Source organism: Acomys minous (assembly GCF_964271855.1).
Source record: "Acomys minous genome assembly, chromosome: 2".
NCBI lineage: Eukaryota > Metazoa > Chordata > Mammalia > Rodentia > Muridae > Acomys > Acomys minous.
In genome coordinates, this window is record NC_140484.1 from 46135958 (window position 1) to 46147829 (window position 11872).

General features: G+C 47.7%; 1 protein-coding gene across 1 annotated transcript in view; it reads left to right on the top strand.

Moving 5' to 3' along the window:
* The window catches only part of DTX4 (deltex E3 ubiquitin ligase 4), a 32273-nt gene extending 22974 nt beyond the window's left edge, over positions 1–9299 (top strand). Inside the window, exons 8-9 of the mRNA XM_084771758.1 lie at positions 4452–4541; positions 7959–9299. Coding sequence (XP_084627884.1) covers positions 4452–4541; positions 7959–8192 — 324 coding nt within the window. The 3' untranslated portion in view covers positions 8193–9299. The remainder of the gene's footprint in view (positions 1–4451; positions 4542–7958) is intronic.
* The last annotated feature ends 2573 nt before the right edge of the window (positions 9300–11872 follow it).

The window sequence follows — 11872 nt, forward strand, 5'->3', positions numbered from 1 at the left end:
GAGAGCCACATATAGGCACATTGTTTCACACACTGCATTTTTCAACTAACAATATGGACCTTAGCATTTTTTTTTTCTTTTAACTAGGGAATGTCCCCATTTTTCCTTACGTCTGTGTAGTAATCCATTGTATACACAGTTTCATTCAACATCTCCATTAGCTGTCTGTTCAGATCACTTGTAAGCTTTGGCCACAGCACATCATGTTAGCACTGATAGCCTGGTACACATGTGATTACGTCTATAGAACAACTTCCTGGAAGTAGAATTTCTTGATTAAACAGTTATTTGCATTTTTTTTTTTAAAATTGATTGTCACACTTGGCTTTTTCTTTGGTGGCATTTCTCCCCTCTCTGGCTTTTGGAAGACAGTCAGCCCTCGAACAAATAAGAATAATAGTTCCATGAGTAAACAGTGTAGCCCTTCCCTCATACCACGCAGACTGGATTCATCCCCTGGCAAACATTGGTTAGTCCACTCTCTTTCCCTCCCACCTATATCTTCCTGCTTGTCTTGTGTCTGACAAATGTTTGCATGTGGGTTGTGCCTAGGTATGTGCTAGGTACTGGTGAAGCAGTGTTCAAAATGGTTCCGTCTTTGATCCCTGAAGTCCCCATTCTTGTGGGGCCGGGAAGATGATAAAATAAACAAATGAATAGACGTTGTACTTCCATATAGTGGCAAGTTGTGAGGAAATAAAGCAGAAAGGTATGATAGTTCATAAAGCAGGAGTCTTCTTCCCTGGGCCACTTGGTAACCAGGACAAGCAAGGTAAGTACCTCTCACTCCTAATCTGGAGGGTAGAGACGGATATGCAGCACTGATGAAAGTTACACAGACAAAGGGACGTGCAGGGCTTCAAAGTCTTATGACCTTAAGTTCCACTTCCTGGCTGCCTTCAGCCTGCTTCCTGCTAGCTTCAGTTTTTTTTTTTTAAATTCATCTGAACTGCTGGGAATCTGCTAGACTGAGGGCCAAGGGGTAGGAGCATTCATCAGTGCATGTCTCAGGGCCCACTACTAAGGTGTTTAGGACCTTGCTTCCTGCTATCTGATTGGCTGAGCCTTTGAGGTCAGGAGGAGGTACTTATGTGTAGCCTGTTGGAATGTGGGAGGAGACTGTCTGGTGCAGGGCTCTCTAGTGAAGCCCTGGAAGAAATGAGAACATATTTAGCTGGGAGAGGTAACAGCTATGGAGGGGAAAAAAATGCATGTTTAAAGACAGTAAAATAAACCAGTTGGGAGGTTAGGGGCTGAGACTTGCAAAAGGCATTGAAGAGGGGAACGTGATGAGGATGTGGGAGACAGATCACAGAAGGCCATCAATGCCAGGGCCGGGGATGGGGACTTCTCTTAAGCTATGGGGGGGGGCCCTGAAGACTGCTTGTCTGACTAGGATTATAAAACACCATGTACTTGTCAATATGCTGTAAGAGGCCACTGTGACTTAAGAACGGGAGATGAGTGGGAGGAAGTAAGGCCACTGCAGTATTTCAGGCTCCCGAATAAGGGGAGGCCCAGGGTAAGAAAGTAAGGCGTGGTTGCCTGTTGCACAGGAGAGGCTTGTAAAATGGTTCTGGGGCAGCTGGCTGGGATGGTGGGGAAGAATGGAACTGTGGGAGCAGGCTGGCGATGTGGCTCACTGGCCAGGGTGCTTGCCGCCAACCCTGACAACTGAGAGCCGATCCTGATAAACTGAGTTCAATCCCCGATACCTACATAGTGGAAGGGAACAACAGACCCCTGCAGGTTGTCCTCTGACCTCCACACATGTACCGTGTGTGTGTGTGTGTGTGTGTGTGTGTGTGTGTGTGTGTGTGTGTGTGTGTGTTCCCCCCCCCCCTTTCTCTCACTCAATTTAAAAAATAAAAAATTTAAAAACACAAAAAAAGTCCAGCAGAGGTCAAAGTAGAACCAAACGTCAAGGCAGGGCATCCACTGAGAAGAAGGCCACATTTTTTTTAAGCTCCTGAGTTAAGGAACAGAGAGAGCCTTTGTAAGCATGCCAAGGGGGCCAGTGTTGCCTATGCAGGGCTCTTGCACCTCCAGTGGCACCCCTGGCTTGTGAGAAAGAAATGCATCTGTAAATAGTCCCACACTCTGCAGACTCCCTACTGTGAGTCAGTAGCGAGATTGTCAATGCTGTGTCCCACGAAGCTCCAAGGAACACAGGCCTGGGCTTCAGTGAGGTGCTGAGACCTTCAGGCTGCACTTTCACTGCAGAAAGTGAGTCCCTGCGGGGAGAGGCTCTGAGCCAGACCGAGGCCGAGTCGTGACTGCTCTACCTGGCAACAGGCCCAGAACCCACAGCCTTACTGGGCTGGTGCCAGAAGGGCTGAGTTGGACACACACCCAGCAGCCCAGGGCATCAGAGAAGCATTTGAAGCTGTGGCCGGCCTTGGTCCCTCAGTGAGGACGTCTGGCTCAGAGGAGTGTGGCCGTGGGAATCTTGTACACTTGTAGAGATTCAGTCTCAGTGTGAAGTTATAACTGTCAGATTATTTTCCTCCCAGAGAACATCATTGCTTCTTTTAGCTCACAGTGACATTTGAATGTCTTTTAACGTTTTTCTATGATCAAAACATACTGTATACATGTACAGAATTCTCAAAGAATAAGTAAAAAAATACACTTTAAACATTTTTAAATATTTTTATTCTGGCAATTTTATACATGTGTACACTGAGTTTGAACATTTTTAACTGTTTTTGTCTTCGCTCCCTTCTCTCTTTCGTTCCAAAACTCTCTTTGTTCCCAACAATCCCTTTTTGTTTTTTCTTCTTTTAAGCCAATGAGTTTAATTTCATTAATTCACTTATTTGCTTACTCACTACACAGCCAGGATGTATTTATTGATCTGTGGGAGAGCTTGTATCAACAGCTACATAGAATTGTCAGTATTACATGGCTTGCCCTTACAAAGGGTTTTAAACAAGGTTCCACTCCCAAGGGGGGGCAGGAATAGTCAGAAATTACAGGCAAGCATCTGTATGGATGGAAAGTTCAAAGGGACCAGTGAGCCTGATGGGGCCTGTGATAGCTCTGCCAACGTGACACCATTTAGAAACAGCCAGAAAGGTAATGCCAGTGAGGGGTTGCATAGATTAGGTTGGGTTATGGCGTTGACTGGGGAATTTTCTTGATTACATTAATTGAGGTGGGAAGATCTGTCCACTGCGAGTGACATCATTTCCTAAGAACAGGGCGTCTGTAACGTATAAGAGGGGAGAAAGCAAGTCTGTCATACATGTAGAAAAATCACTGCTCTATGCTCTTGACTGTGGATGTAATGGGACTTGCTTTGCAAGGATGGACTCCCATTAGCCAAGTAAACCCCTTTTCCCTTAAGTTCTTTTGTTGGGGGTGTTTTGCCGTAATAACAAGAAATGAGACTAAGACAGACATCAATTGGGAAACCTCGAATCTCGTTCTTCTTCTGTGTTGTTGTTGTTGTTGTTGCTGCTGCTGCTGCTATAACTGAATCTCCAAGCTGAGTAATTTACAAAGAAAAGAGGTTGATGTGACTTGTGGTTCTGGGTGATGGGAAATCCAGCAGTTGTGTGTGGTTGCACCTGCGCTCAGGGCCACAGATAGACATGCAGATGTGTTCAGGAGAGGGGGACCACAGAGCAGCCTTGCTTTGTAAGCCGCACGCTTTTACAACACGAATCCATCCCCTTGAGACCAAGACGAGGACTCTCAGAAGAAGGCATCTGACAGCCGTGTCGCCGCTTACATGCCCCAGCTGCCCTCAAGGCTGCAATGGATGCCAAATTCCGGCAAGAGCTTTGGAGGGAACAAGCAATGCCCAGAACCACAGCATCTGGGTTCTGACTCAGTTCTGCTCTGATGTCTTTCCCACTCGGTGTCCTGAGACAGCGTGTGTCATAAAGTATCGGGTGTCATGAGATTTCCTGTCCAGACCATTGCAGTCTGTGCTGTTGAATAAGGAAGCAGAACCCGTGAAAACAGCAGAAGACCCACAAGAATCATGCTGAGAACTTTACTATTCTGAGTAGTCGGCGTAAAAGCCCAGTGCAGACGCTTCGGGAAGCTTGGGCTTAAGTAACATTTTGCAGCCAGTTAGCTTCTATGGGTTGTACATGTCATCATTCAGAAAACAGTACAATGTTGGTACTGTGATAATAAAATGCTCCCTGGGTGTCGGTACATCCCATAAGGTGAGTGTACCAAGTCACTCTTACCAAAGAGGGGAATTCCATATGGTCTAAGCAGGGAGCTAGCAGCTGCGGTCCAAACTCAGCTCACATGCTGAGCTCACATGCTGTATGACAACTTAGGCTGTGTTTTTTTTTTACTGGTTTTTTTTTTTTTTTTTTGGTTTGTCCTCTGTCTGAACTCTACAGCTCATGTTATTGTCCCACTGAGCATGTACTAACTTCTCATCAGAAATGTTTTGCAAGACGCCTTTGTTTTCTTTCTGCTTTCAGGGACCAGAACACCCGAATCCCGGGAAGAGCTTCAGCGCCCGTGGCTTCCCTCGACATTGCTACCTTCCAGACAGCGAGAAAGGGAGAAAAGTAAGAGCACATGATCTATAGTAGGGATAGGGCATTTGATTTTGTGTTTTGCAACTCAGACCAGAGGGAACTGGTTTCTTTTAACTCTGTGTACGTGCAGTAATGAGGTCATATTTGAGTCAACCATAGGTAAGAATGGATATCATTACAATGTTGGTTTGCCTGATTTTTTCCCCATGTGTGTGTGTGTGTGTGTGTGTGTGTGTGTGTGTGTGTGTGTGTGTGTATGTTACATGTGTATGACATCTATGGAGTTACAGGCACTTACATGCCTCAGTACGCATATGGAAGTCCAAGGACAACTTTCAGGAGTTGGTTCTCACCTTTAGTTCTGAGGCAGGGCCTCTCTTGCTTCTTGCTGCTGTACTGCCTACTCCAGGCTAGCTGGCCTGAGAGCTTCCCCTTGATTCTTGCTGCCGCCTCCAGACAGGAGTGCTGGGATTATAGATGTGCACCACTGCACATAGCTGGGTTTTTTTTTTTTCCGAGACAGGGTCTCTCTGTGTAGTCTTGGCTGTCCTGGACTCGCTTTGTAGACCAGGCTGGCCTCGAACTCACAGCGATCTGCCTGCTTCTGCCTCCCGAGTGTTGGCATTAAAGGCGTGCGCCACCACGCTCAGCTGCACCCAGCTTTTAACATGGGTTCTGGGGATCTGAACGAAGGCCGTCAGGCTTGCTTAGCTGGTGCTTCCAGCCACCGAGCCATCTCACCAGCCTGATTAGAATGCTTTTCAGGTGGTTGGGAGTGGAAAGGCTTTTTTTTTTTTCCCTCCTCAGAAAAATACTGGCAGTAATTTACCTATTTTAGGATCCTTATCTAGAGCCCTGATGTTTAAAGCTGGTCCTGGGGAAACACCAGTGTTAACTTCTGAGAGTTTGATAGAAACTCAGAACTGGAGCTCGTGTCATCTTCTTAGGATCCCGGGTTGATCTGATCTGGACACGTGCCAAACCATGAGAGAAATGTTCTGAGATCTTTCTGGATTCCTATTAATTTTTGATCTAACTGAAGTGACAGGAGTTCAGAATTTTGCCTGACATCAAGAGGGCTAAGAACCACTAGTCTCAGGGAAGTGCTGGGGAAATGCAAGAATGCCTTCAGTCAGCTTCCTTCCCAGAGCTTAGAGGCTTACTCAGCAAACGCCTGTCTCTCCGCACTGGCTGTTAGTGGCTTTATAGCTGCTGTGTGTCAAGGGTCAAGCATATGTGAGCATATTTGAGTTGTTGTAGAAAACTACTACAAACCATAGACAGAGTGGTTCATAAGCATCAAGTTTTTATTTCTTACAGTCCTGAGGTTCAGGAGGTCCAAGATCAAGGTGCTGGCAAAGTCAGAATCTGGCAAGGATTCACTTCCTGCTCGTAGACAAAGCCTCTTCTCTCTGTGTCCTCCTCAGGGAGAAAGGGCAAGAGCTGTCTTCCCAGCCTCTGTTTATGAGCATGAAAATCTCACTCACAGACGTTTGTTCTCATGACCTGATGGGCCCCAGCAAGTCCATATTCTAGCACTCGCCTTGGAAGTGGTGGTGAGAAGTTCCCATGAACTTAGGGGGTGCACAGAGCATTCATCCTCAAACTCCCCATGTGTTCTCTGGCTTTGGAAGCCAGGCTGAAGGGTCCAAGAAACTTACATGAGACTGTAGGGAGGTCTTAAGGGACATCTGAGAGGATTGCAGTTGATAAGGAAAACTCTAGACCGCAGGAATGCAAGGAATGTAAGGGATCTTCATGGTAAAGAAAACCAACAGTTTGGGATTCCCAGGAAATAGGTAAACATTCCTACATAAGGTCCTATACTTCTAGCCCTTATGCCCGCCTTGTCGCCATTTTAACTTTCTCATTGAAAATATATCAGTCTAAAGGAAATAGCTTTGTGTCAGCGGCCTGTACACAAAATCTTAAATTGTTCTGGAATTTTCGATTCTCAGCATTCAGCCACATGAGTGGGGGTTTCCATTCCCTTCCTGGATCTCATAGCATGCCCTGTCTTGCTATCCTGCTTCAGTATCAAGGGGCATGGCTCTGTTCTGTCCTTCCAAGGAGGAAGAAGATACTTTGTAACAGAGAATCAGTAATATCAAAAAAAAAAAAAAAAAAGAAAAAGATAAAGTACTGCCCTGTTCTCAAGAGTCAGAATTGAGGCAGGCAACTGTTTGCCACCAAAAAAAGACAAATTTCTGTGTCTCAGCCCAAGGCTTACAGCTGAATGTCCCCACTGTAAAGTCTGCTGTTTAGACCAAGGTCGTGGCGCAGTTGGTAAACACTGGCCTAGAATGCGGGCAACCCTGGCTTCCATCCCCACCGCTTACAGCTGAGCACCTTGCACGCGCCTGTAATCCCAGCACCGATGTTCAGGGTCACCCTTTGCTACCTGTTAAGTTTGAGGCCAGACTAGGGTACATGAGACTGTCTCAAACAAGCACAAGACTGCACTCACGTTGCTGAAAGCTGCCCTCCTTCCAAACCTTCCTGTTTATCTAATGGCAGACCCCAGGTCCTGGGGGCCCAGGCTGTGCACAGTCACCATCTTGGACTCTTGCTTCAATGACCACATACACTCAGCTCATCCCTTCCTGCGTTGCCTTTCAAGCCACGTGACCCTTGGATGATGCTACTGAAAGCCGCCGCTTCTTCTCCTGCCCCCACGTCAGTCAGTCATCCCAGACACAGTTTCTGGCATCGAACTCCTCTGTTTAAAGGGAATTAAAAATTAAAGTAACACATAGATGTTTCCGTGGCAGTTCTCTTTCTTCTTTGCCAAGTGAACTTGTCTTAGCTTGGCATTAAGAAAACCCTCCTTGCAGTATGGGATTAAGCCATCTCCTCTCACCAATACCCTTAGCAGTAGCATTACTGTAAGTGTTCGTCCTACCCACCGGTCCATGACCATAACCTTTGGCTTTGTTGCAGGTTTGGTATTATAACAGCAAGAGCTCTGAGGCTGGGTCATATTCTTAGTTCTTCCTTCCTAATGTTCACTGAGAGACCTTGTCTCAAAAAAAAAAAAAGAAAAGAAAAAGAAAAAAAAAAAAGGTGGAGACCACTCCAATAAACTACACAGCTTTATCCAGTGGCCTCCGACTGCCTACACATACAGTTTTGTGTACTCATGTACATCCACATGCATTTGTTACAGATGCACACAGCCATTGTGGTGGATAATGCCACTGCCCTATTATACATAAACAGAGCCCAGAAAGAGGTCTGCAGTAGTCAGGAGTCACAGTTACTCGGTGACAGAGCTGAGATTCAGTCTATAGTGCTCAGATTCCCATCTCACACCTTTATTTCTGGGTTGCTCAGAGCATCATGACGAAAGGAAGGGCCGGGGGACAGCGGGACACAACCAGCCCCTGAAGACCGGTGTGTGAGCAATACTGAACACCTGTCTGTGGTCTCTCACCATGCTTGCCCTAGGTTCTGAAGCTGCTTCTAGTGGCCTGGGATCGCCGTCTCATCTTTGCCATTGGAACCTCCAGCACCACGGGCGAGTCTGATACTGTCATCTGGAACGAGGTGCACCACAAGACAGAATTTGGCTCTAATCTCACTGGCCATGGCTACCCAGATGCCAATTACCTGGACAATGTGCTGGCTGAACTGGCTGCCCAGGGTATCTCTGAAGATAGCACTGCCCAGGAAAAAGACTGAGGTGGGAGGGTACTGGGGACCATAAGGCAGGAAGTGGGAAGAGTCAAGGTGGAAGCTGATGCCATGGCCCCTGACTCCCCCAGTCTCCTTCTTGTGCTATCCCCACTTTCTCATCCATCTCAGTCACAGAGGAAGCTAAATTAAGGTGATGTCATCCCTAAGCCTCATCCAGTGCAAACAGGACAAGGGATGAGGGGCCACCCTCTTTCTGTCTCCATGGAGTTTCCAGTGCTAGGTAGGCAAGAACCTGCACCTCTCCCCACCCCTGAGTTGGGGGTATGGTCAGCACACTTAACGTAAGGTCAGTGTTGAGGCACCCCGTACCCTGGCCTTGTGGAGCTGATATCTCTCACCTCGGCTAGCTTATTGCTGCTTCTGCTCTGCTTCGAGAGCAGAGTTTCTGCTTTCTTCCCCTCCACTGGAGTCAGGGAGCTCTCACTGTGCAAGACTGGGGAGAGAGGTGTGGACTGCTGCGACGCCAGAAACTAGATGCCTTGGTGGAAGGAAGCAGCTGATGCTGAGAGGGAGCATGACCAGGTCTCCTCGAGTCCCTGGCTTCTCTGGGCCCTCCCGTCCTGCACACACCATTGACATCTGGTTCTCACAAATGGACAGAGGGACTCGGGGATTCCTCTCTGGGGAATCCCATGGGGAATCCCATGAAGCTGTCTCTAGCCCCCTCCCTGGTCAAATCAGAGCCTGTATCCCACTGAGTATCTGCACTGTCCTCAGGGAGAGGAGCCCGTAGTCTTCTTCCCAATGCATCTCAAGCCAGCTCAGTTTCATCAAGTCACTGTGAGTTGGGAGCCCGCAGTGGGCTCTTTGTCACCTGTGTATGTGCATATGTTTGTGTGGGTGTGTGTGTGCGTTACTGGGCCAGGTTGTTGTACGAGGCCCGTCATGTCTCTGAATTCTGTCTCACGTGCCAAATCCCAGTTCTGTTGAGGATCCAATAGTGAAGGTGTGGCCCTTGGACTTTTCTCACCCTTTGCCAGCCCATCTCATGATGAACTTGGACCCTGATGGGCACAGAACAAAACTGGGAAGATGTGTTGATGCAAGAGCTGGATTGACCCTTCTCTCATTAAATTAGATCAGAGCCAGCCTCCATCCCTTCTTGTTTATGTGACAGCTCAGTTAACCTCCACGCAGATTTGCCAATTCAAGGCCAGAGATGGTACTGCACCCCTTGCTCCAGCCCCCATCTACTACAGATTGACCAAAAGCATGGTGACAGGAGCCTCTTTAGTTCATTCCTAACACAGTTAGGAACACATTCTGATCTTCTCTACCCTGCATCTCGGTATCCCAAGATCCAATCTATCCCCAATATCTCCCCACGTTTTGGCTCCATTAAAGAGTGGATTGGAGAGGTGTGAGGTAAGGGAGAGTGACGAATCAAGAAGGGAAACCAATTTCCCCTTTGGAAGTGAGGTTATTTGAACTGTGTGGGGAAAATTCCTCTGGATAGTAATTTGAATTTATATACCTCATGTTTTGAGAGTTTTACACGCACACACGCACACGCACACACACACACAGTTCATAAGGCTTGAAAGGTTTTGATGCTTGATAAAAAAAGAGAGAAAGGAGAAATAAAACTGCCTTCTACAATGGTACTTAAGTTAGAGCTGGAGTCCACACTTTCATGGCACCTTCATGACACCTGCCCAGAGATGCCTCCACTGGGCCTCCAGCATTGTTGATATCCTCGCTGTGGCCGGGAGACTCACCCAAGTGTCTCCAACCCAGTTCCCTGGTGCTGAGTTCTCTTTCACTCTACAAACGAGTAGTGGAGCTTTAATCACCTTCCATTAGGGGGAGCTGCTGTGGTAGATAATGGTCTGCCATCTTAGGTCCAACCCCTTCTATCAATGGGAGGCCATTTTGTCTCACTAGCAGAAAATGAGACTGCTGAGTTCACTGCCCCTTGAGGGGGGAAGCTTCTGCCACAGTAGAGAAAGAACCCTCAGAACTAAATGGAAGGCACACGCCCGTGGAATTTAAAGTCACACCCATGCCTTTGATCACGTTACCTCATTTCAGAAGATTGTCAGAGCCCCAGTGAGGGCTTACAATCATTCTACCTTCCGGTCCCTTGTCACTACCTGCCCTGCTTCCTGGCAACGGGGATGAGACAGTAGATCAGGAGTCCGTGGATAGGAAAATGAAGCAGTGGGAAGTGAAGAAAGGAAAAGAGGTTCTGAGACGTGGAACTGGGCAGTGGGGGACATTTTCACGAAGCAGAGGAGGTGTAAGCAGGAAATGGGTAGCCCAAGGCAGAAGGAAGGGGACCCAAGAGGACATCTAAGGGGGCGGTTGTTCTAGAAGAAATTCCATCTTGAGGGTTAGACTTCACGCCTTCAGGAATTTCCCCCAGAGGACTTTGAAATGCCTATGCCTCATCTCCTTCTCTGAGGATGCTCTTGAGGGGGGGCTACCTCGCCCCCTTGGGAATCTCAACAGTGTGTCAGCCAAAGCAATAGCTATGGGACTTGCTCTTTCTTTTGGCCAACCCCAAAATCTTACAGAATTGATTTCAGTGATTTGAGAGCCTGGATGCCAACTAGTTTGGCCTAGAGTGTTTCCCCAAGAGAAGCCCTGATGTGCTCTCCTGGGCCAAGCAGGGGACTCTGCGCTTCTCCTATCACCGTCTCAACAGCAGCAGCCATGTTCTCCCTCCCTGAGACTCCAGGGATGACAAGTGGGATTGGAGCCACACCTTGTGAGATGTTGATCCCTTGAAAAGCTATGTGCTATATCTGTGGTTGCCTGTGCCTTTGTGTTTCCATCCCCTCTCCTTTTTGTAAGATTCAGACTTCTGTGTGGTTTTATACTTGGTCAAAAATTCTTGTCTGGTATCACACTGTTGTGTGCATGAGAGGATTGGGAGAAGGCTGGTGTGGCTCAAGAAACAACCACTGCCCCCTTTGCTTCTGGCGTTCACTTTGTATCTCAGTGGGGGTTTCTGGGAGAGGGCTGGTGAATGTCCAGATGTCAGGTGTTCTGTTTGTAACTGCTGTGATTTGAAGTTCTTGGTGTTGTTCTGTGGGAGGACATCGCCCCCTGGTGCTCATAAGGTGTATGTGCAGAACAATAAACTGCAAAAATGAGCAAGCACAAATTGTTGTTACTCCCAAGGGCCTGCTTTTGAAGAAGCGTTTTTTTGGCACCTGTCTCAGAAGCTTGTGCACTACTTCCACTATCTGCGGGCAACCTCAACCCAACTAGCAAAATAAAGGGAAACTCCCCTCTTCTTTATTTTCTAAAAACTTCCACAGCCCTTCAACCCACAGATTCCTCCCAAGGAGACGGACCACATGGCCAGGGAAATGAGTGTGTGAACTTGAGGCCAGGAGGAGGTTATCTTGAAAAAACATAAACATTGGCTTCTTGCATGTGGGTGAAGGGGTGTGTGTGTGTGTGTGTGTGTGTGTGTGTGTGTGTGTTGCATTGTATGTGAGGGGATGCGTGTGGGAGTGAGGTGGGGTGTATGTGTGTATGTGTAGGTCTGCTGGTCTTTGTACATACATCCTGAGGCCAAAGGCTGGCATCAGGTATCTTCCACACCAGGTTCTCTCAATGACCCTGAAAATGATCATTTTGGCTGGGGTAGGCTGATGAGCCAGTGAGCCCCAAGAGCCACCCTGTCCCTTCCTGCTGCTGCCGGGGTGACAGGT